Source organism: Tyto alba, unplaced genomic scaffold (genome assembly GCF_018691265.1).
Source record: "Tyto alba isolate M040663 unplaced genomic scaffold, T.alba_DEE_v4.0 Super-Scaffold_3, whole genome shotgun sequence".
Taxonomy (NCBI): Eukaryota; Metazoa; Chordata; class Aves; order Strigiformes; family Tytonidae; genus Tyto; species Tyto alba.
Window position 1 is genome coordinate 15,381,502 of NW_024881304.1, and position 25,696 is coordinate 15,407,197.

General features: G+C 47.2%; 1 protein-coding gene across 1 annotated transcript; it reads right to left on the reverse strand.

Annotated features, from left to right (window-relative positions):
* Positions 1 to 10,072: 10,072 nt before the first annotated feature.
* PROK2 (prokineticin 2) lies at positions 10,073 to 18,250 on the reverse strand. The gene is made up of 3 exons (XM_042799643.1): positions 18,133 to 18,250; positions 14,266 to 14,391; positions 10,073 to 10,899 (listed from the first exon to the last, which is right to left on the reverse strand). The coding sequence occupies exons 1-3, from the start codon at positions 18,235 to 18,237 to the stop codon at positions 10,774 to 10,776; spliced, it is 357 nt and encodes a 118-aa protein (XP_042655577.1). The 5' UTR covers positions 18,238 to 18,250; the 3' UTR covers positions 10,073 to 10,773.
* Positions 18,251 to 25,696: the final 7,446 nt, after the last annotated feature.

Consider the following 25,696-nt stretch of genomic DNA (forward strand, 5'->3'; position numbering starts at 1 on the left):
TTCCAACTTTTGCAGAATCATATTTCCTTAAAACTTAGGGAGCTTCCTATGTTGGGGTCTAGAACTGTGACCGCCAACTGAAATCTTGCCTTCTTTTTCCTAATCCTGCTGGTACCCGAGCCAATGTTTTCTTTCTCTTACTCTATTAAAAATGCCTGATATTTTGGCATCCTTTCTCCCTCCCAAGATATAAGTAGTATGGTTATGTTTCTATTTAAACCACAGAGATTGGAGAATAGTTATTTTAAAACCTCCTTAAAGGCTGCAAGGACCAGATTTTTCACTTCTAGAAAAATTAAGCACAAGTTGTATAGTCAATCATATATGCGGGGGATGAAAAATCACCTTTGAGTGACCTGATGGTTTTATTTAGACTTAGCTTATCAAGCCGTGCTGCTGTATTGAATGCTAATCTCTGTGCATAGGCATCCCCCATCTCGGCAATGTCCTCGCTAGGTAGGCAAGTCCAGTTCTTACCAGTGCAGATAATGGATGCTTTGCTATCACCCATCGGTGGCAACCAGACTTGGCCTTGCTACAGCAAAAGGATACCAAAAAGTTCAAAAAGAATATCTGTATACTATGCCTTTTGCTTGCATGTAGCTTCCAGGGCTGTCTTGGGACTTGTGACGTACTCCGAGGGCAGAATCAGCACTGTTTGAAGTTAATTTATATTTTAGGTATCTGTAATATCAGGCAGATTATGATCCTGGTCACACTATTACAAAAGAGAAGGAACTCCAGTAGCTTTAATTCAGGGTTTAGATGGGTGTTACACAATAGGGCTTCATTCCAGAAAATGTGAAAATAAATATCAAGGTCAGACACATGGCAGAAAATGAAACGGTACTCAGTGCCGGCACACCAACAAACACCACTTTGCAAGTGTATCCTGCTGGCTGAGAGTACACCAAGAAAGTATGAAAAAACAGAGGGCTGGAGAGGTACCAGAAGATAAATATTCCTTCTGACATCTGAGAAAATATAAGAAAGTTGAAAAAAAATGGCATTTCCAAAGCACAGCATTAATATGTTCTCACAGCATCATTTAGTCTGCATATGGGGAAAGTCGGACAGAGATTAAATGCTTTGACCAAGATCAGCGAAGGGGTGTCAGAGAGGATGAAAATCTCCTCTAGATAACAAAATTAGAGAAATAACGTTGGGAAGAATGGGCTGAGCACAGGGAGCCATGGCTGATGCTGTTGGGACCTGCAACATATTGGCTGTAAGCCTCCCTACCCCAGCTGCTCAGCAAAAAAAACCCAGAGTGTTGCTGGTCTTGCGCAGAAGTGCTAACGGCTGAGACCCAGTGAGAGCTGGGTGATAATAATTACCTCCCACAGCCACGTGAGAAGCTATTGCAGCTTGTTGTGCAAACCCTGGGCTCACTTGTGAAAACTCGGATGGTCTGAACCCCTCTCCCCATCCTCACTGACCAAAATGCAAAGCACTTGGAGGGTTTGGCGAGCTTCATGGCAGAGAGGCTCTCCCACTTCTCCCATCTACCCGTGCTTAAGCAGAATATAGATTGTCTTATCTATACCCCTCCGGGCACATGTATGATAGTTTCCCATATTCTGGGCAACATGAGTGCCAAGTATCACAGGAAATACCAACATCACCTCCCCCAGAGATTCTCCACAGTCTGGCTCAGAGGTCACAGCACGCTTGCTTTTACATATCTGTGGTGAAGAATTGCAGTTGCACCAAGAGCTGCTCTGGAAAAATCTTGATTGCTTCTGGCATCTTTACTCACTCACCAGGTATTTAACACATTCCTTGCAAGTGTTCACAGTCAAAATCTTCAAGTCAGTAGAGGCTTTTAGCATAAACTTAAACGTCAGGGCAGCTTAGAAAATGACACTGGTCTGAAATCTCAACAAGTAGTGGCTACAGCAAACTGATTTACAGCACTCGATACTTGGAGTACCGTGGGCTGCTTCTAGCTCTGATGTTAGATTTGTATAGCGTTTTCTAGGAAAGGGGCTGAAGTATTTGGCCCCAGCCAAATAATCTTGTTGGGTAAATGTCTTATTTGGTGGTTGTGCTAGAGGTAGAGGATGAGCAGGGGGATGCATAGCTCCCAGGCTGTCACCATTTGCTTTACTAGTACCAGATCTGCACCAGGATAGACAAAGCTGCTTCCCAGAATGGTGTGAAGCTGGTAGCCTTGAGGAAGAGGGCAGGGATTTGGCTTAGCCTGATAGCAACAATTCTTTCCTGAGGCTTCACCTGGATGTGATACAGCTACACCTCCAGAAGGCTGCTCTGCCATATGCCGCGGGACTGCCCTGGGGCACGTTGTGCTGAGCTCAGAGGAGAGCAAAGCTGGCATTTTGCTTCCCTTCCCAGCAAAGGATGCGTGGTGTTCGGCTGGATCTCTGCCACTTGCCCCACACGGTTAAGCACAGTCACCTTGTTCCTTCGTAGCACCTGCACTTGCTCACAATTGCCAACAAACCACCCCAAGAGAAGTGGCTCCAGACAGAGTAAGACACATACTGGCAGAATGCGATGTTAAGGGCACTTAATTAATTTAGGCTGCAGATTAGATGATCAGAATACCCCAGAAACCTTATTAGATAGTAATGCTGCAGATCAAAAAAAAAAAATTAGAAACATAGCAGGGGAGCTGTTTCTAATAGAGGTCCCCTAAAATCCTCAATTTTAGCACAGCTTCCTTTATAGCTGCTCAAAACACTGCACAGGCTTGATTAACTCGATTGCAATACGAACCAGGAAGCGTCTCCCATGCTACGGTGTTCTTAAGCTTCAGAATATTACAAAGTATATGACATCGCAAAGAAACGGAGCCATCAGAGAAAGACTGTCAGTGAAGATGGTCTCTTAAAGCTGGTGCAGAGTCGTGCTGGGCTGGGGCTGTGCCGACGGAAGTCTTACCCCAAACCTCTTCTCCTGCTGGTGACCTCTGATGCGGTGTCATTCATGAAGGACCTTGTGTGGGGTAAATCCTTACTCATCCATTGGTTATGGAACCGGTGACTGAACCCTGGTTTTCCAACAGACCCGACATCTGCAACACTCTGACTTTCCCTAGATCTGATGATGCTGAGCATCTCTGAGCTTATTTTCACTTGGTACAAGTCATTAACTGCCCCACATCTTGGTGCTTTATCTGAAAAATTATTAATTATTCTTACTCACCTTCGTAAAGCACAGAACTACGGATGCCAAGAGCAGAGCATTGTCACAGGTGAACAATCCCTGACTACATAAGCTTTCATCACTTAACTTTAAAGTCAAGCTAAGCCTTTAAAGCAAGCTGTTGCATTTCTGTATTTCTATTCATGCTTAATGACCTCAGTGCTTGCACTCTGTCTTTGATCTTGTGAGCCATGCACGGTTGTACTGTGGATGTATTTGTTGGAAAGCCACTTTCTTCAATGCCACATTTTTCACCTCTACCATGACCAGGTTGATAGCACAAAGCATTTTGTGTAGGAGGCTTTCAAGTTCAAAGCTAGTCTTGCAAGGGCACAGGGAAGCTGTGAAGTCCCAGTTAATTTTAGGCAGTCATCACAGCACTAATAGAGGAGGCAGAAATCAGGAGATCGCCTGGTGAAGAGAAAGCCCGTCCTAAAGTTTCTGATTGTTATTTACTGGTGTGTCATTAAAAAAAAAAAAAAAAAAAAAATCCTGTGTTTGTGTGAGGATGATTAACAATTGGAACAAATCATCCAGGAAAAAAAAATGGATCCTCCATCTGTGAGACGTGCAGTGTGAGCCTGCGCGCCTGCCCACGGCACACCTGCGCGGGAGCCGGCTGCGGGCCCAGCCGGGGTCCCTGCGCCGGGGTCCAGGGCTCAGCCCGAGCATGCCGGGAGGAAAAGAAATCAGAAACACCAGTAAACAGCACCAGAACCCTCTGTCTCGCAGTGCTTCGCTCCTTCCTTTTGCTAACTGTTTTACAACACCCATTTTATCATACCTTATAAATACCAGCGCTTGCTTCTTTCGGAAATTGCAGCAGAGATAGAGCTAAAATGGCTTTGTCATTAAAAAAAAAATCCACAGAGGGAAACACAAGAAGATTCAGACGGAAGGGATGAAGTCTGGGTGCTTTCTGACAGTGAGAGAAAAAGGAATGATTTAGTGGAATATTACCTCACTCCATCGAACCACTCAATCTGTCCCCATCTGTCACCGAGTGCTTGCAGGAGGGTGATGGAAAGGAAACCGTTGAGTAGCTTGATAGTGGAGTAAATCAGCTGGGCTTTTTCCTTTTCCTCCCTCATTAGGCCTTGCACACTCACACTACACAGCAGGTCCCCCAGCATTCTGTGCTGAGGGAGGAGAGGGGACGGTCCCCTGGGTGCTCCGGGGCTGCAGCAGCCCCGGGGAGGGACCAGCTCCAGGTGCCCATGGGGCCGAGCTCCAGCAGAGCCGGAGAAGACATCTGGGTGTGGAGGAAGGCGGATGAACGTGCAATATGTTCAGCCAAGCTGCAGTGTGCCTGAAGGGGGGAGAATGTGGGCACCTGAGCCAAGGAGCCTGCAGAATCTCAGGCAGAGGTATAGCTTGGAGCCATGGTGTGAAAGCAAGGAGGGACACGTTTAGGCTGAGCATCCCCAAAGTGCTTCCCGGTGGGGTGATGAAGGGTGCTGCGGGTGCCGGGCTCCACAGGACCTGCCTGCAGTGCTGCTGGTGGGGACGGAGGTCTCGGTGCTAATTTTCCTCCCCAATAGATCTTCCCCTCTCAGCCAGACAGACTTTTTCTTACTCTCCATTTGTGCAATATCTGTCTGAGCATAAGTGCTGAAGTAAACCAAATCCAAATAGTTGAAGGCTCTGTTGCAATGTGTGAAAGGTTTGTTAGCGACTTTGGGGAGTTTAATGAAACCAGGGTGGGGAAGGAGTTGAGATTATGGCACCACTGCAGTCAGGAAGTTTTGCCATTGAATTCAAAGGGGCAGGGGACCTTCCCGTCAAGGTTTCACCCATGCGAGAGAAGAAATTGGGGAGGAAAAAAGAAAAACTTACTAATTTGACAGGATGCTGTGGAATTTTTAGAAAGAGTGAGCATGCTTGCAGATGTCTTGCTAGTGTCTCTCCCTGAGCTGGCCTTTCTGGCAGGTCCCATGAAAGCAGTTAGAGTTGTGTTCTGCTGCCTGGGCTCCAGCCTAGCTTAGCAGTAAGTAAAGGATTAGGCCTAGGAGTAGGACAAGGAGTAAGTAAAGGATGGGCCCAGCTTCACACCCACTGAAATTAATAGCAGCTTTGCTCGTTTGTGAACTCTTTGCAGCAAGAGCTGCAGCTGCCTGTTCACACTGAAAGAGCCCGCAAACATCTGCATGAAGTGACAGGCATGCACTCACATGTACAAGAAAAAAAAAAAAAAGTAAATAAACGTGGCTCAGCCCAACTCGCTTGGCTGCAGCCAGGCCGTATTTTCAGTCTGCTTCTGAACTGTGTTATAGGTTTGGGATTTACAAAGCCACATTACAGTTAAAACCAGGTTTAAACCCTTCCACATGTTGCAGTGCTGCGGCGGAGGCACGGCTCTGGGGTTCGGGAGGTTGGGGTGGGATTCTCAGCCCAGGAAGAGATATGCTGCCCACGCATCTGTGGGGTGCTGGCAGGGACACAGCAACAGCCCATCCTTCCCGTGCCACCGGCTGGGACACAGTGCAGGGAGAGTTGTGCACCCCAGGATAGCTCAGGCTGCAGCCGTGTGGGTACTTAATCTGGTCTGTGAGATTTGTAACCTCCTGGGGACAGGGACCTGCCTGTAACACGCCGATATCTGGTGCCATGGTACAAAGGAGCATCGATCTGGGATGCTCCAGGCACTCCTGGCACACAATTAACATGCACCCAGGCAAATTGGGGTTGCAGAGGAGACTTTCTGTCATTTTTACATTGCACGTGCATTCTTTTCCATCTATGTCCTGTACTAAGCTGTTTTACACTCAGACCTTTAGGAAGCCCCTGCCATGGGAGTGTTTACAAGTGTGCTGAATGGTTCTATTGCTCATTCCTCCTTCCCTGCACTGTCTTCCTTGCCATGAAACATGCTGCCACCCACCCTCCCTTCAGTGCACTAGGCTTACTTGGCTTCAACCCTTCACATTCAGCCTTTCGCAGCCGCGATGACCGGGCAGAGTGGCCCCAAGGCTGTCACCATCCTCTGAGGCAGCTGGATCATACGGGGGAATATGTCCTGCCAAATCATTGAGAGGTAGCCTACTGCATTGGGCTGGGTCTGCCTGCACTCAGGACTCTCCTTGAGAAATGACAGGTGATTTGCTCTATGTTTGATGCGCATTAAATTAATCTTCATTCCTGCGCTCAGAATTATTGATTAGTCTAACAGTTATACCCCTGCTGGTTTGGCATTTCATATCTGTGTGATTGAGAAAGGCACATTGATTTTGTTATTATCAAAATCCTCTTGTATTTGCACAGTCTCTTCTCTTCCTGCAATTTTCTAATTCCTTCTGGAAAACATGTTACACATTGTCAAGATCAAATTCCTGAGACATCTTGTTTAAATCAAGGGATTCTTAGCACCTTCTGTTTCTTTTGAATGTCCATCTGTGCAGTAATAACAAATCAGCTACCAGGGTGGGGAAGAAGGCATCAGTGAGGACCTCAGTCTGTGGTCATACTTGCTATTATCATACATCATTATGGTATATCACAATGATAGGACAAATTAGCAAAATACCTCTTGACAAAGCATGCTGCAAAACCTAGCACACTAGAGTTTCAAGGTAACAAGTCATCCAAGGCTTCCAGCCCACCTACAAAGAAATAAGAGCAGATTGGTGTCTGCCTCTTACCTTAAAAGCACTCCTTAATAATGCAGCTTGACTCTATGCTGTTTTCTTAGCCACCAAGATAATCTTCACTGCCTTCACTTCAGCTACTCCTCCTATAAAAGCATGATTCCAGTTAGGGTGACCTGTCTCCTAGGTAAGCAGCCATGCAGATTTGGGTCCCACTTGCCACGCAACCAGGAGAATTTAGTTTGTGTCACCCCCACTCTCATGACTTTGTAACTATTTTTTTTTTTTTTTTTCAAAAGTGACAAAATTTCCCAGGGGGGAATTGTGGGCAGGAGGATGCAGATGAGGCTGAGCTTCAGCTGGGTTTTCTCCAACTCAGCAGCAGAGCTTCCCTTCCCGCCCCCCCAGGCTTACAGGTGCTTGCTCAGCCAGCCGTGCACCTGCAAACCCGAAACACCTTGCTTCACCTTTCCTAATAAGCATGTAATCAAATTAAGGCAGAAACTCATTAGATGTGGTGGTGGCCTTTCCTGAAATGGCTCTCTTGTGGCCCAATATCTGGTAATAAACATGGAAACTCCTACAGTTTGGTGTGATAGAATCATTATTCTATAGCATAACTGTGATATAAATATTAATATAATATTAAAAGTTAATGCACACGTGTATATTAATAATTAATAATATTATTCCAATATTAATAAAATTAAACCAAACATTGGCACAGATCTCCTAAATGGAGTGAATAAAGGAAAGTATTTAAACCAGGCTCTCTTTGAACAAGCTACATGTACTGGAGAACAAGCCTTTTCCCTTTCACAGAGGTGTTTCTGTGTTTCCAGGGCTGCGTGGATTTTGTTCTCTTTTCTCATCTGATTTCTCATGCAAGGGCCTGCCCCCTTCCCTTCCTCCCAGGTGGGCAAGGAAGCTGTTCCTGGGCTGGGATTATTGCCAGGGAGATGCTGAGGCAAACTGAGCCGCTCAGGGGGCTGCAGAAAACCTTTCATGGCAGAACTGGCTCGAGGCAGGCCACCTTTTCCATCGTTCCCCTTGAGTCCAGTTTGCTGTGCCACTCAAGTCAAAATTTGGCTCAGGGGAAAAGCAGAGGAGCACGCATGGCCATTTATGTTTTGAAACACTTCTTGTGGTCACTGGTTTCCCCATTATCACTGTAAAGCAAAGGTAAAGGCCTTTTTTTTTTTCCCCCTTCCACTGCAGAAAGATGTTAAAAGCACTTTGCAGGTGTGCTTGGGTTAGGAAATCTCCCCTAGGATGGGGGAAAAGACAATTTATTAGGAAAAAATTTGGGTGCAGAAGTATAATCTTCCTTCCAAAATAATCTGTCAAATCAACTAACCTTCATTGTGAGCATCAATTAATGAGAACTAAATTACTAAAAGGGGACTTGGAATAATTGATGGCAAGTGAACCTGATGGGGATGTAGGACAGTGAGGTTTTGCCTTTAGCTCTTCTACGTCAGCAGCCCCGCTCTGGCGGCAGCAGGGAGAGTGTGGAGAAGCCCCTCGAGGGCAAAGCACGGGGTAAGGTGTCTCAAAGAAGGACCTTCCTCATGCCCTGCCCAGGAGCGTCTGTAGGACACGAGTACTCTGACCCCCCATAGATGGTATGAACTTTGACCTCCTGTAATTGGGGCTGTTCTCATTACCCAGATAAATGCCTAATCCCACAAGTTAATTGGCACAAATTACAACTACAAAGTTGCTCTGTTCTTGTCTGATAAACTCTCCTAGGATTTCAGTTTGGCAGGTTCGAGGCAGCCGTCAGATAAAACTGTCCACTCATTTACAGTGATATAAACCAGGATTATTACCTTCAGTGGAGTCACTGGTGATTTATGCCAGTGGGAGATGAGAAGCAGGGCTGGCGCTTCCTGCTATAGTTCATCGTTTTGAGCACCATGAAAATGTGCTTTGGTAAAAATGAATGGAGCAAAAGATGGGACACATACACATTTGAGCTGCTTCTATTGTCTTTGATTTTCCCTTTAAGTGTAAATTGAAGTCCATGGTATTAACTGAATTTTATACTGACAGACATGGACAGAAAAGCAACCCCTGGGCTCTGAGTATGTTCCTCTGCAGACGCAGACTGTGTGGGTGCACAGGGTGTTTGGGGAGCCCCGCAATTAAGTGACAGTGGTAGGATCAGGTTTTGGGTTTGTTTTCAAAACTACATTATGGGAATTTCTGCAGTGTTTACATGTCACTGCATTAGCATGGGAACATGGTGGTCTTTTACCAGCACAGTCCAGCCCTTTTGTGTTAGTGATAAAACCTTCTAAGACTTCAAATCTAATACAGGCAGTTTTTACATGATCCCATTAATGCAAACCACATATAACATTAACATTTGGTGGCACTTCAAACTTTCTTTTTCTTTTTTTTTTTTTTTTTTTTTCCCCCACGGGACTTGAGTCTGTTGCCACTTGCACATCTGCTGTATCACCACTGCAAAGGGTAAAGCAAAATATATAAGCTTTGGAGTGGGAGCCTTGGAGTTGGGCTGTCTTGAGCCAGGAAGATACAATCCTATCTCTCAAGACATTTATTTTTCTATCATGTGCAGGATCCACAAGGATCTGGCAAAATAACAAGCCCAGTCGTTCCTTTCTGTCTCCTCAAGGAGGCTGTGGAGACCAGTGGAAGATACCTGGCAAACTCACAGGGACATTTCTCATCTTCCCTAAGTAGTACAGGTGTTTGCCTTAATACAAGCATGCTAACTTCTCTCAACCCTGCACCATCAGCAGCAGCAAAGCACTGATTGTTGAAAGATGAATGACTTCACTTTTCCAGTTCCAGCATATGTTTGCATGTCTGAGAGCAAGAAACGTGTGAAACTCACATAAACTATTGGAATTCCAGCTCCAGGGACTGACAAGTAAATATGAAGTTGCACAGTATTTCATAGAAAAGCCACAAATTTTATGTTTACTGGGCTAAAGTTGATCCTTTGAGGCATGTGCCAAGAAAAACCTCTCATATTAGCTACACCAAGATTTCTCCATCGTCTAAGACTGCAGCTTGGTCAAGGAGTTCATGCTTTGTAAACTGCTGAGTTTCCCTAAAAGCAGCCAGAGGCATATAATCTTTTGCTAAGATATCAGTAAGGAGCTCTGCTAGCTTGGGTGAATCCAGTATGTGGTAACAGATTACACTAAATAAAAATGGAAAACCATAATGACAAAATAATGTTATAATATTAAAATAAATCAAATCATATACTGCCATTATTCTGATACAGAATTTTTACACAGCAAATTTGATACATATACAAGAAGTTAGGCAGAACATTACAATAAACTTCAGAGTTCCTTTTTTAATATAAACTACATCTTAATACATAGTTTGAGATGATCAGGTAGTTTTACACTAACTCAAGTAACAATTTCTTCTCATCTTAGAATCCTAAAATAACAAAATCTTTTAATTCTATTGAAATGCTTTGGTTCCACCTGCCACTTTTCAAAAGTGTAGAAACTACATCTATTGGTTAAAATTTTACCCTAGAGATGTGCCTAACTTACAAACACAGTTATATTACTAAAGATATGAAATGTTATGTAAATATAGGGTTTTGGCAATTGTCATATGCTTCACACTATGCAATTATTCAACTCTCTGTTCAATTCAGGCATTCCAAAGTGTAAAAACATGGCCAAAATTTTCCAAACCTGACAATAATCATGGATGCTTTAATTCTGGGGTTAACTGGAACCATGAAGACCACGAGACAGTTCAGAAACCGTTAAGCTCCTGCCCTCAGAAAGCAGTATTGCTTTAGCAGATGTCACTTTGCTCACCCCAAAATGAAAGCATCCACCACTGCGGGTCCCTCCTGAAAACCTTGGCCAGGCCAGCACGGTATCTCATCTTCAGTTTCAATGTTGGTGAGGCAGGAAAGTATGGGAAAGGGTTTCTCCTGGAAAGTACCTTGCTCATCACGATAACAAGAAAAGAAATACATCGAGCGGCTCTTTCTGGCGCAGAACAGCTCCTGCTAAAAAAAGACATCTTCTTTTCTGAAGTGCGGTAAACATTTGAATTTGCTGGGAGAAGTCCGTACGCAGGCCAGGCTGGGGAGACACGGGCAGGTGTGGTGCATCCGCCGCCCGGCGAAGGGAACCTGGGGACAAAGGGCACAGACGTCAGGGGCAGGGAGCAGAGCAGCGATGGTGCTGGGGGGTGGATCTGGATGAGTAGGGGGGGATACGGGGAATTCCATCCGCCCCCCCTCCACGGCAGGAGATCCCCACGAGCTGCAGCGCGGGGGCCGAAGAGCAGATGGCAAAGCCAACCCCATCGCATTTCCTGGTCACGCCACAGTTTGGAGCAAAACGTAACAGTCCGTGTCGCTGTGTAAATCTACATCTCCACTTACTCCGGTTTCATAAAGGGGTCTGTTGTGAAACTACACTGGCCTTCAGCATCACGTTTTGGGGTGTTTTCTGTGCAGAGGTTTCTGCTTGCCCTGATTCCTGCATTGTCGTACGGCACAGAGCAACCTGGCAGCCGCACAGCAGGACCCGGGACCCGCAGGATCCCGCGGTAATTCAGGCTGGAAGGGATCTCTGGAGGTCATCTCGCCTGACCTCCCTTTGAGCAGGAGCCTTTTCTCCACGGGACAGAGGTTTCTCATGTCATCCCATCCTCCTCCAGCCACGCTGCGTTGCAGGGAGCGCGCACACGGGCTGCGTTAAACAAATTTAATTGTGCCACGGCATGCACATGCACTGATGCTCTTTAACAACTTGATCACGAGCTCTGTCTTTCACAGGAGCCGTGCCTCCGCCAGCGCAGGAGCCGAGCAGGACAGCCTGGTGGGACAGCATGCCGGGAGCCGCGGTGCTGCCGGCTGGCAGCGCGCTCCGAGCATCCGTCAGGATGCAGAGAGGTACAAAGCCACTGCTGCCAGCCGGGCAGGCAGCCCTCATTCCCTCATTTCCAGATTTCTGGGTGTTTTGAGCCTGCAATTTTACTATTCCAAGATTGTTTTGTGTCAGGGTGCAAATTTTCTCTTTAAGAAACCCAGAGAAAGTCTCCCGTGCATCATGCCACGGACCTGCCTGACTCCAGTGACACCTCGATGGCAGCGGGGACAAACGGGGAGCTCCCATCACCTGCAGTGCCTTGGGCCAGCACCAGCCCCCCTGCCCAGCACTGCCTGAAGAGCAGCCCCAGAGCAAGGGATGCCGTGGGCTTCCCTGTGCCACCCATCACGGCCCCCCTGCCCCAGCGTGAGCGGAGAGCCCACCGACTGCAGGTGCAGGGGACTCCCCATGGGAATCACACCTCTCAGGTGCCCACGCACAGCACTGCAAAAAAAAAACAAAAAAACTAAAATCTGTGCTCCTCAGGCTGGTAAAGCTGACTCAGAGGTACCTCTCAGCCCTCCGACAGCTCAAGTGATTTATTCAAAACGTTCCATTCGCTGCAAGGAAACATTCCTTTCAGTGGGACTCCCACGCTGAAGATGTGGCTTAATAACGCACCCGGCTGGGGACAGGCAGGAGGTGACAACTCTGAGGGATGGGCACTTTCCCGAGGTGTGCAGCTTCTGCCTGTGTGGGCAGAGCCCACGTGCCCAGAGCCGGCGCTGGCGATGCCGGCCGAGCCGCTGCGCGCTTTGCCACGCCGTGTGCCCGGCACTGGGTTCTAATGAGCACGAGGCAATGGGAGTTCGGAGGTGAAAAGGAAACAAGGGAGCTCCCGGGATTAGATGTGGGGGGTGGAACAGCGGCTGCAAAGCCACCCCCGGTGCTGCCAGCATCGTCTGCAGACCTGGCAAACCTCACCTGCATGGCCCTGCCTGCAAACCCTACCTCTGCAGTGCCAACTGGGATTGTTCACGGCATCAAGCCAAGGCTTGATTTGGTTTCTGAGAAGGAAACTAGAAGGTGGAAACCCAACAGCCGGCCATCCCCCCCAGGGTATCTCCAGGCTGCTCTGGAGGTCCCCAGGGCGGTGGCATGGCCATGGTGGTGCCTGCTTTGCTCCTAACCTGCAAATGAAAGGTTTTGGTGCTCAGGGCAATTGGTCTCCCAGCTGCCCAAATATTGAGGGAAGAGGAACCGTCGAGCAAACTCTCCATCCTTAAAAATACCTAATTTCACATGCTACAGTAAATCAATTTGCTTTGTGGTTGTCATGAAGTGCAGTAGAGTGAGCAATCTAAATCTAAAATTAACCTCATAAAGCTTATAAACCTCAGTGACTATGACTGTAAGTCTGGGGTGGACAGGCATCTTCCCTGACTGTAATTATGCAGGCAATTAGCTTCAAATAGACAATATAAATTATTGCCCAATAACAATAAGCTCATAAAAGCCCCTAGAAGACAATTTCTTACCCTGAGACTCTGTTAACACAAAGAGCCCTTACAAGAAAAACCTGCTACATTACATAGTAAAAATGAGAATTTTGTCCCCAATATCACAGCAGAAGATTTAAAGATTTAACTGTAATAGAACAGATCCCTGAACTTCCTAAAACTGAGAAAATAAACCATAGATACTGAGCTGAGAAGTCAGGCATTGGATGAGACAGTGAGAGAGGCAGCTAACTAGCTGCACATTTATAATCTACATTTATTGCCTTGATATCTTTCACATGTGATGACTCTTGGGCCATACTCTTCCTTGAGGATGGCTCTGAAGACCATCAGGTTCTCAACTCCTTGGTACCATCCCATTCAGCCTTTCTTTTGTATTACTTATAAATAAACAGCCTTTTTAATAGTAAGTATAATATACATAATTACATAGCCTTAAATAAATGTAATTTTTAGTATCATTATATTAATAATATAGTGTATCATATAATAATGTACTAATATGTAACTAGTGTTATATATGTGTGTGTGTGTGTATATGTATACATGCATATGTATTTGAAATGAATAGAGAGAATAGAAGCAAAGAGCACCTGTGGTGAGTTTTCTCAAGTACAAGTGTGCGTCAACACCTTCTCAATGGCTTTTGAAGGCACCGTTGACTCTCAGCCTCTGGAGCAAAACGGGATGGCAGGGACCATGCTGCAGGGATGCACCAGGTGTCCCAACACCAGCTGGTGACATTTTTATGCTTGTGATGGGATCTTGCCCAGTTCCACTGAGGCCGGTGGTATTTGCTACACTCCTGCTCACGCACGTAGGCATTGGCAGGGTTGGGCTTGGGAACCGCTAAAGCTGTTTCAGATCATGTAATGAAGCAAAACAGCAACAAAAAACTAATAAGAAAACAATCTGGAAAGCATGTAGTACTTTTATCCTCGGATCCTCTTCAGCATAATTCTGACAGTAATGTATTTCCTTACGTAAGTACCTTCAGCGCTATTTCCATACAGATGCAAATGGCTGGGTATTGTAATGCATGGGATCTGTCCCTGCCTTTTCACCACGTATAGTTTTTATGCAACGTGATGTAGAGAGCAGTATATTCCTGTTTCTACCCTGCCAGCTCCGGTCCCACAGCCCCCCTGGTGACGTACTCACTCGGTGACTCAAAGGATGGCACTCCTCTCCCAGATTTCCCATCGGGGTGCACATTCGCAGGCTGCGGATCCAGAGGCTAACGGCACAGCACATCCCTCCTCCACACTGCTGGTCTCGGTCGCAGGCCTGTTCAATACAGCATTAGGCAAAGAAAATGAATAATAAGTATATTCCAGAAATAAGACAGATCAGGTGCTCAAGAGCGGCCTCTGACGCCCCACAAGTTATCATGGCTCACTGAGGCTGAATGACGAGATTTAAGGCTGATTTGCAATACTTGTATCTTCCGTGGATCTGAACGTACAGGCTCCTGGCACGTTTCAGAGCTGAGCCCAGGTTGTTTAAAGCCAGGACCACGTACGGAGCTGCTCAGGGCCAAATCCAGGACTGTCAGTGATTTACAGTCCCAACTTCTGAGCGCTGATGGATGGTGGCACGTGCCACTCCGCTTTCCCAGATCGGAGCCCGAGTAAGCTCAGGCAGGTACAAGGACTAAGCTCACCAAACAGTCAGGAATCCTGTTTTACAGAGAAGCCAGATAGGGAATTATCCATTAATTTGAAGACTTTTAAGTAACTATTTCTTCTAGTTTCTTATGATAATGTCTTATGGTTGAATGCCTTTGCAAATGCAATGCTGCATGATAGTTTTATTAGAGAAGTTCAGGGGGAAGTAGCTAAAATAGAAATTTAAGTATGGATTCTGTGGTTGTTATCTAGAATTACATGCAACTAAAATAGGTCTTAAGTGTGTAATAGAAAAAGCTTTGCATAAGTGTCCACATCCAAGAAATTGCTACTGCGGTTGCATTCCCCCTGCAAGGGTGGGGGGAAATATTTCAGCTACTTACCCAGTACAGCTTAGATAAGCACAAACCAAAACGCAAACTATTGGGTATGTTTGAAAAAACAGAAACCATAAAGTGCAATTGCCATGTTAGGGTTTGGAAACAGGTTACTGCACATCTTTTGCCTATTTTTTAACCAAAAGCTTATCAGACTTTTTATTACCGGAATTTAACGCAAAAAACAAGTCTCCCTTCTCTGATGAGAAATGCCATTAGTTAAAGGTTCTGATTACAACCCAGAGGTAAGCTTAATTAACTCACTACTCTCTTAGTGTCTGACAGTGGGAGTGATAGACCAAAGGCACTGGTCAGCAGTACATAAACAGGCAACTTGTAAAAATGTACATAAAAGATGATAACGCCTCTGGGGAAGACTGTGTATCAGAACAAACATTCACTTGAGGAAAAAAAGCTTACAGGTCCTACCTTGGGATTTACATGATAAAAGCCATTAGACTGTACTCTGCTGGGTAAATATTACACTAGCCCAACCAGCAAAAGCCAGATCAAAATACGTATTTACAGATCAGCCAGTAATTTAGGAAAAAGCTGTTGCATTAAGGTCAAGCCGTTAAATAGTGTGTGTAACCCAAATGGCTAATGCTCCTCCTAAACATACAGCTCTATGCTACAAGGTGAGCCCAAACACACGGAGTATTTACTTATAACATTTATATGGCCATAAAACTACCACTACAACCTGCCAATTAGATGTTTACTTTCTAACCTCTTTCAAAAAAAAAAAAAAAAATCCACTCTAATTGTCTAATTCTGCTCTAGTCACAAAAAACCTGCAGCTTCAGTGATTTTGGCTGCCCCCCGGGCATCTACAGCTCAGCTGGACTCACAGGCTCTGCCGTTCCTCACCGCTCGGCTCCTGACTCCCTCTTTTTCTCAGTTGTGTACCTCAAACCCCATCCATCTCCGTGGGGCTGGTCCTGGAGTGAAGTACCACTCAGCTGTAAAACAGGTCTGAGCACATCCTAGCAAGCAAGGGTATCTAAAACACTGCTGAACAATTTCTTTTAAAACTCTCACACACACACACATATATATATGGCAGAACTTTTAAGATACCTTTTCCAAAAATGTGTGACAAGTTTCAAAAATATTCAACCCAAATGCTCCTGCTCACACCTTACCTGCAGTGTGTAATTCATACTGCTACTCCTAACCTTCACAGGACACAACGTGAAGGACATCCCTCTTCAGCATCCCACTTAAACACAGTTTTGTGGAAAATTCCACTCGAGAAAAAAGTCCTGGGTAAAATGTGAGCTCCAAAGGCCACTGAAGTCAGCACATGAACCACCACCGAAGTGAGGAAGGTTTGAATCAAGTCCTTAAACTGCAAGGGAAAAGCACCTTCCACACTCAGAGGATAGGGACGGGAACTCCTACGTCAGCTCTCGTCTGAGATTTGCCCATTCATCAAAAGCCAAAAAATGCATCAAAGTGGTTTAAGCAGAAACGCACTGCAAGAGTTAATAAAGTAACATTTGCTAGTTCTGATCTATTTCTACTTTTTGATTCTGCATTGTCTTTGATCTATTACTCAGTACTTCACAATTACTTTATTTAATGGATTAATTATGCTTTAAAGGTGTAGAAGGTGTAGCCACAACAGGTTTATATAAACTCGTCCTCCATTGCTGGAAATATTTCTACTTAAAAGGAACTTGAAATTCTCAAATCTTAAAAAATTCCTCACACTCTCTGCTCTGAAAATTAATCAGTCCTGGGAACTGATCTGACATCCAGAGAAATGACTACAGGCTGTTTCATGGACTTCGGTGAAGTCCTGACGGGGAGCCTGGACAGCCACGGAGTAATCTGCTGCTGCAAGTACAACTTCTGATGGTTACAAAAGACATGTAAGCTCTCAAAGGAATGCAGGCGCTGGGTTATTAATCTAAAGCAAACACTTATAAAAAAAAAATCATTTTACTTAAGAGTGATGCAACACTTCGGGTTAAATAACGTCTTCGGAAAAAAAATATTTTCACAACCAAAGTAAATCTCAAGCCTAAAAACAACAACAACATTTGCAATGGGTGGCTGTTGAGGAAAAAAAGCAGCACAGTCATACTCAAAAAAAAAAAAAAAAAAAAAAAAAAAAGGGCAAAACAAAAAAGCAGCGTTTTGCAGGATAGCACCACCGGTGCCTGGCCTGTAAGCGGTGGGGCTGGAGGAGCTCGGGGTGCACAAATGGTGCCCTGAGCTGGGCCCTCCTGGGGCAGGTCTGGGGCAGCCCGGGGCTGGGGGCTGCATAGTGGGGGGACGAGGACACAGCCTCCAGCCCGGGAGAAGCAGCCGGAGTCTGCAGAGTCACAGATCAACCCAGAGACACCCCCCCCGCCGAGTCCAGGCATCCCTCACCCCAAAGGGACAGACCTCACACCGCAACGTCCCTCACCCCAGGGACCCACAAAGTCCTGGCGTCACCCACCGCAGAGAGCACCCCCCCCCCATATCCCGGCATCATTCCCCCCCACGTCCTGGCAACACTTATCCTGTCAGACCCCCAAACCTCAGCATCCTTTCTGCCCGGGCACAACCCTTCCTCCCCCGTCTGGTTTATCACTTATCCCAGAGAGACCCCCCCAGCTCCGGGCACCCCTCACCCCAGAGAGACCCTCACCTCCGGGCATCACATATCCCGGACGGCCCCCCCGACTCCCGCCCGTTGCCCACCCCAGAGAGACCCCCACCTCCGCGCAACCCCCTCGGCTGAGCCAGTTCCCCCCCCATTCCCTTCCATCACTTTTCCCGTTATCACTCCCCGCTCCCCAGAGAGACCCCCACCTCCGCGCAACCCCCTCGGCGGAGCCAGTTCCCCCCCCCCCCCCCATTCCCTTCCATCACTTTTCCCGTTATCACTCCCCGCTCCCCCGGCCGAGCCCCCCCGATCCCCCCCCCCCCCCGCCGGGCTCCAGCCCCTCCCGCGGCTGCCGGTGCCGGCGCGGCGGGTCCCGTCGGTGCCGTCGGTCCCGGCGCGGTGCCGTGACGGCTGCGCTCACCCCGGTGATGACGGCGCCGCGCCCCGCAGCCAGCAGCGCCAGCAGCACCCACACCAGCACCGGCAGCAACGCCGGCGGCAGCGGAACGCCGCGCAAGCTCCGCATGGTGCCGTCCCGCGGCCGCGGTCCCTGCGCTCCCCGCGGGCGCAGCGCGGCGCAGCGGAGCCGGGCGCGGCGGCCGCCCCAGCCGTTATAAAGCCGGGGGCTGCCGGCGGCGGCGTGAGTCACCCCCCGCCCTGGCGGAGCCGCGGCCGCGGAGCGCTGAGCGCACCCCACCGCGCCCAGGTGCGCGGCCGCGGGGCGAGCCTCCGCGCCAGCGGGGACACACAGCGCCGGCGGATGGCTGCGGGGGGAGCGGGGGGGGGGCATCCCACGGCGGTTGGGGGCATCCCGCGGCGGTTGGGGGCATCCCGCGGCAGTCCGGGGGATGCTCCAGGGCTGGTCGGAGGAACATCCCAAAGCTGGGGGGGGGGGGGGGGGGGGTCGGGGGATGACATCTCACAGTATGTTGGGGACATCACTCAGCACGTTGGGGACATCATTCAGTAGGTCTGGTGAGGGGTGACACCCCACAGCAGGTCTGGGGGTCGGGGGCACATCATCGCTCAGCAGGTCTTGGGGGGCACGTCCCACAGCGTGTTGGGGACATCCCAGAGCTGTCTGGGGGACAACCTGTAGCAGGTATAGGGGGACATCCCTCGGTAGGTCTGAGGGGGGGAACGCCCCACAGCATGTTGTGGACATCCCACAGCAGGTCTGGGGGGACATCCCACAGCAGGTCTGGGGGGACATCCCACAGCAGGCCTAGGGGATCGTCCCAGGGCTTGGCTGGGGGATATCCCACAGCAGGTCCACAGGGATCCCACAGCAGGTTGGAACACATCTCGCTGTGGGTCAGTGGTAGCCCACAGCTGCTGGAGCCAGGCTGGGGACCTGTCTTGGCTCCAGGGCCATGTCCCCTCTGCTTGTGCCCTGGCCTGCAGCAGATCCAGCAGTTCCCCTGCCAGCCCCAGTCCTGACGTTCCCTCCGCTCCCCTCTATGAACAGGAATGACCCGCAGCCCCCAGCCCAGCCTCTGCTGAACCCCGACAGTGCTGTGGGCATGGCTGTGGTGGGGGGGGCACGGAGGCTGCACCTCACCCTGTCTGGGGCAGAACATCAAAGCAAATTTACCTCACAGGCTCTGTAAGAATTTAATTACCCCAGCTCCTGCTTACTGCACTTAGCCCAAGAAGTGCCAGTGCTGAGTAAAAAAAGTAATGCTCATGTGTACTTCTTCACCTTACTCTTTTGTGTGAGCATCAGGGCTCTCTGGAGTGCCAAACCCCTCTGAACTCCTGTTCCCCTGCTCCCCTCTGCCTCGGGCAGCCCCTGCCTGAGCCCTCCTGGCTCCCGCAGCACCCAGGGACATAAGGAGAAAAACAGCTCTCTCCTTCAGGAGGGCTGGCTCCCACCCAAAGATCTGGGGGATAGAAGGAGCAGGGGGAGCAGGGACCCCCATTTCGGAGGCAGAGCACCACTAGCTCCTTCCAGCCCAAACACCAAGCCATGGTCTGATTGTCTCGGCGAGCTCCTCTTTTGAGATGTACACCACTTAAATTTAACACCAGCCAAGGTTTAACGACTAATGGTGCTACTTGCAGGCACCTCCGTCCCCTGTTGAGGGAGGACATCGGAACCCAGTGTTTCCTTCCTTGCCTCTCACAGCTTTTCTTCACTATTTTCTTTTCCTTGCTTTTCCAGCTCTTTATACTTACTTATTTTTACCATTTCTCTCCCTCCTAACTCCCTTTTTGCCCCTTTTCCTGATTTTCCGTTCCCACTTCCACCTCTCCGGTCCCTCCGTGCCTCCCTCCCCTCTCCGCCCCTGCTGTGTCCCATTCTCACACGTAGGTCTCTGTTTTCACAGATTTTTCAAATTCTCTTTTTCCAAACAGGAAGGCTGAGCCTTTGCAGATCCCACATTTCCCCGACTCCTCAAACAGTCTCATTCCTCGGCCGAGGTGAGTTCAAGCGCAGCTGAAGGGGAGTGTATAATGCACCGAGTGTCTCGGTGCCTCCCTTCAGTCCCGGCCAGGAGTTGTCCAACCGATTCCTTAGCGGCATCCCCTCGGGGGGTCAGTCTGTCTGGAGGTGTTTTCATTACAAATGTGGCCTTTTGGGATGTTTATGGCTATTTTGTAAAAGTGCACTCAGGACAAATACGGGCTGAGTAAATAGAGCTTTACTCCAAGGATGATTTAAAAGCAAATTGGAATAAGCCAATTTTGACGTGACAGTATTAAAAATAACTGTGACGGATCCTTAGCTATTGTAAACCTGCGTGGCTGGCCTGAGCCATTACCAGTTTAAACCAGGTGAAGGGAATAGTTTGTTTCAGATCTTATTCCTATCCTATAAACTAAAAATTAATGTAAACCACGAATGGTTATTTTCACAATGCCCAGGTGGCTGGAACTTTAAAAAACAAATTATATTTTTCAGCCCTAAACCTCCTGACCCTTCAAAAACACTACAGAATTGAGGGGAAATAAAAAGGGGGGAAGAATTTTGTGCAGTTTTATGTAGACTCAGTCATTTTTTGTAAAATCCATTTTAGATAAAATGTATCATTTATGAAAGGTTGCCAGTCATCAGCCCGGAAGGGCAGTATTACACATTAAGATAGGTATGCTATAGACTTAACAACATCTACCCTAACACAAATATCCTTACTACCAACTTGCACTAGAACTGTTATTAGAAGAGATCTTACACATCTATATGGCCTTTAGGTGATTACAAAATTGTAACAAAACATTAATTATATCAAATTAAATGATTGCTGTTCTTAAGAAAAGTGGAAGTTGAGGTGAATCTCTGAATTGCAGTTCCATTATCTCCTAGACAATTGTCCAACTACAAAAGTAGTAAAAATCCACAAAGTGTCTTAAATGTAGATCTTGATATTGCCCATCTCGCAAATGCATTAGAATTTCAGATATCCTTTTATTTCTTTTGCTCCACTTTGAAGGATAGCCTCATACTAATTTCCTTAGTTTAAAAGGGTTTTTGTCATAGTGGGGTTTTTAACTGAACTAATTCGTTCTGAAACCTGTAACATTCCTCTTAGTACTTCTTTCTGTCTTTGCTGGTACAATACCAAAACCAGCCTGGAGTGCTCCTGGGGACACGAGGGACAGACACCGTGTATAACCCAGCCTAGCGTGGAAGCAGCTTTCCAGCCTCTCTCTCACATTATCACAGTTAACACGGATACCTTCCCCATTCCTCCACACAGACACTCGTCCAACTGACACCTGTGACACTGTCCCAGTGGCAGTGAATCTTCCTCAGAAGAACTTTTTTCCTTCCATACGTAAGCCCCCAGCAGCAGATCCGGTGCAGTCACCCCGCAGGCAAGGCTTCAGTGGAGCTACAGCTTTGGGGAGGGTTAGGCTTCTCCCCAAGAAGTCCCATTTTCAGATCACCTTCACAAAGCCACTGAATACCTTCTACCATAAAAACTCTAATATCAGAATTAGGAAATATCACTCCAAATTAATCATGATACTTTAGATTTGACACCGTACGGTAAAGATGAGCCAAAAGCCCTCAGCTGCTTTAAGAACCCAGAATGAAATACCTATTTTTAGCTTTCAGTGCATTTGGTAGCTCTCTCTGGTTCTTCTCAAAGCCTCAATTTTACTGAAAGCTAACTGTCTGTGAGTAGGCATGCAAATAATTATTTGGCCTATTCAAGTGATAATGCACTACAGAGTTTACAGATTTTTGAAGACTAAGAATGTGAATACATCAGCTATCTAAAAAGATAATTTTCTCATAAAATAAATGAGAAAAAGCATATAATGCGAGACAGAATTAACTTTTTGTCCTAAAACTCTCTTAATAACGACAGTATCTAATTTGTTTAATTTTTCACACTATGTATCTGACAATGGTCTGAATTCAGCAAAGTGGTGCAAGTTTGCTGACTCTTGTACGGGAAGCATATACTTATCTATAGCAGATATTTATATAAATTTATAGTCTAGGTGTAGAAGTTCACCCAAAGTATGGAAGGCCTCAAATCCATTGTCTTTAGTGCCTTGGAATAACCTGAACACACAGTTCATGCAAGAATATTCTAATTTCTAAGCTGTAACGTGGGTTGGGATGCCATCCTTCTCTCACTCAACATTTCTGCCTTAAATCAATAACAGATGTTCAGCGAAGCAGAGACTCGCCCAGATAATCCCCTTCACAGGTGACCAGTCCAAGACCCTTCTCAATATTTTGTCCTTTGTCTTGGGGACTGTACAGAAGGCAGAAGAGATGCTTTCTGCTTGTACTGGCATTAATTTGGGTCCCCAGCATTTACTGAACTACCATTTATGGTTTTTCAAGTTGCAAAGATTTTTGTAAATTACTTCTAAGTTTTTTACCTCTCTCTCTGATGTGGCTGAAGTTGTCCAATGCCTTCACAAGTTACCAGCTGCAGGCTGCCTGAGAAACAGAGGCTTCGTACCTGCAACTCTCACTGAGACTGTAAAACCCAGCTGGGATCTGAGGTGTAAATGGCTTAGCAAGTCTGGGCACCCACGGGTACGATCCCAGATCATATGGACAGCAGTTTGCATCATTGTGTAACGTACAGAAAATTAAAGGTAATTATGACAGCTGTACGGGAGTCCCACACTTGCAGCTGCCTTTGGAGATGTCCACGAGGCTGCTGCTTGCGTGAACTTGTAGGCAGGTCTGAGAGGTCAGCACGTACCTGCCCGGGGAGGGGATGTAGGTGGGGAGGCGGCGCGGAGAGCATCATCATCATCGTCATCATCATCATCATCATCATCATCATCATCATCATCATCATCATCAGCAGCAGCAGCAGCAGCAGCAGCAGCAGCAGCACGTCCCTCTGCGGCCACGCAGCAGCCAGTTGTACAAGAAACGAGGAAAAACCTTGCCATCCGCATGGCAGGGTGAGCCACGGTGGGCTTTCTTCATGATCACCACACCCTGGCCTCTGCTGACATCAAATAAATGAATTAATTTTTAAAAAGTCTTAAGAGACGTGCAGATTTTGGGAGTAGAAGAGGCACCATAGTCTGAATTCCTACTAAATCAAGCCGTAAATTTCATTAGTGAATCTTAAATAAAGAGGGGGAAGTTCTATTTTAAACCAGCACATATCTCAAGAGAAATCAGTGACTGAAAACAACGAAGAATTCACCATTTCCCTCAGTGAGCTGCTCCAACTCTTAGAACCTCATTTCCTGTTTGAATTTCACTGATTTGGACCAGCAGATGATATAATACCCTCTGATATCAGGAATTTTCTCTTTCTGCCTGTAACTATAAGATGGGAACAAATTCCACGACATCTGTTAAAATTGAGCCCTCTTACTCTCTCACTATGAAGCAACATTTTTGTCCCCATCAAATTATCCTGTTAGCTCAACACCAAGCACTTTCCCATAGATCAACAAACTTTGTAAAGTTTCTGCTGTGATTTCAGGAATATTCTCACCCCATACGATTAGCCACACAGCTTTGTTCTTAGTTATATATTCTTGTATCAGCATACAAACAGAAACAGCCCTGTGAATACACTAATAAACATGAAACAGATTTGCAAAAATCTTCAGCAGCAAAAAAGCATCTCAAAGTGTTTTTATTTCTGAGGTCAGATAAGAATAGTTGTGATGAGCTGCTGTTCTAGCAGTTTGTTCCTAGTGCTCCTTGTATCTCATTACGTTGTTTTTCAGTGCTGCCGTTGTCATAGTAGTCCATGAAGAACCTTATGTAAGGAAAAAGATGATGGTTCTGCAGTATGTTAAAAAAGAGCATTTAACAGATAAGTGCTAACGTTCTAGATTAGGGATTCTTACTCCCTTACTCTGCACTGGATCATGTAACTGCATGAATCATTTTGATTGCGAAGTACATGCTCTCCCATCAGCTCAGAGGGACTGAAGTGGAATATTACAGTCCACTCATGAAGCAGTGGCAGCAGTAGAACAGGAAAAAGCTGCAAACACAAACAGAACTAACAATTTCTAGTTGCTCTCAAAAAATTACTCCTTTGACTTGTAGACAGATTTTATTTAGAGTTCTACACATCTATATGATAGCGTTTGCAAAGTCCAGGGCAGCACGAGTCTGAATGACTCATCGGGAACTGCAGATTTACGTGATGGGCAGGGACGCAATGCCTTTCTGGAATTTATATAAATAAAGATATGTCTTTAAAAAAATGTAGAATTTTTGCCAAGAAGATGCAGTACTGGTTTGAGGAGTTAGCTGGACTTTGGGGAAACATTCAACCTTTTTTCTTCCTACTGGTTGCTTTTGGTAGGAAATATCTTTCCTTTGCATGCCCAAATGGGTTAGTAGCTGCGAGCTGTGGGTAGGGGACTGGCTGGTGGAGCCATGCTCTCTCCACGCACAACTGAACCTACAGAGTGGGGCAGTTTTTCACTGAGATGGAACTTACTGGGCCATGGGGGAAGGCGATGGAAATTCTTCCACAGCCATAGGCATCTACCAAATGCAAGAACCGCAGGCGGGTTATTCAGGAGGGCATTGCTGCAGCACTGCTAGGCCTCCTGCCCCTCGAAGGAGCCAGCCAGGCCAGTGCTAAGCAGGTTTTATGAGCCCGTATTTAATCATCAGCCCACCTTTCCTCCCTGCCAGGCCCCCCAGTCCCTGCCAGTTCTGCTGTGCTCTCAGTGGGTCCGTGCCTGCTGCCCACCCCGGGTCCTGCTGTCTGCACCCATGCCCCCCCCCCCACCTCCCCAGGCACCACGCCAGTCTCCCCTGTGCCCCTCATCGTGGAAACCCGCGGCAGCACTATGAATCCTGCTAATACCCGGCTTCCCACTATCACCAAGGGGACAAAGAAGAGGTCACTTGTTCAGGTTTTTGCTGTACTGTACTTGTGCTGCACGGCTTCCTTGGATTGCCTGCAGCAAGCGGGCAGAAATTTTTTTTCTCCTTAACAGACAGCTTAGTTTCTGTTTTGATTTTGTTGCTTCGCTGTTCCAGTCCTTCACTGGAATGTGGTGGTGGCTAGTGAGAGGATACAGGGCGTGTTGTGCTCCTGCCCTTATGAGCGTATTAGGTCAAGAGAGAATTATCCTCCGAAGCCATACCCAGAAACAACAGTCAGTTGTTCAGTTTTTACATCCTGGGTGTTGCAAATTTCCAGAATCAACTGGGCACTTCACTCCTCAAATCCCTTGTCCTGCACCTTCATTCTGTCCCGCTGTCTTCCTGAGGTGCATGACGGCTGTAGCTTTTCTCCTGTCAGTTTGGGGTATTTATGGCAGGTCTCTGGTTGTGCGGCAGGGTGTGATCTGCAGGGAGGGAAGTAGAGGCAATAGTGCAGCTGGGACCACATTTCTGTACATCCCGCTGGATGGGGCGTTCACCACTGCTCATGGGGGATTAGCAGCTTCACGGCTTTCCAGCCTTCCGTGATGCTCTGAACCTTGGTCATCCAAGGCAGAAGCAGGGAGGACACATACACAGAAAGACCTCATCCATTTTCTGATCTGTCCCCAGTGAGGTTTTTTTCCTC

Excerpts from the sequence above, each read along its gene's own strand:
- PROK2 (XM_042799643.1), bottom strand. The coding sequence starts at position 18,237 with ATGCGGAGCTTGCGCGGCGTTCCGCTGCCGCCGGCGTTGCTGCCGGTG. Across the intron at positions 14,392-18,132 it reads GCGGCGCCGTCATCACCGGG|GCCTGCGACCGAGACCAGCA; the intron begins GTGAGCGCAGCC and ends TGTATTGAACAG. Across the intron at positions 10,900-14,265 it reads GCCATCCTTTGAGTCACCGA|GTTCCCTTCGCCGGGCGGCG; the intron begins GTGAGTACGTCA and ends CTTTGTCCCCAG.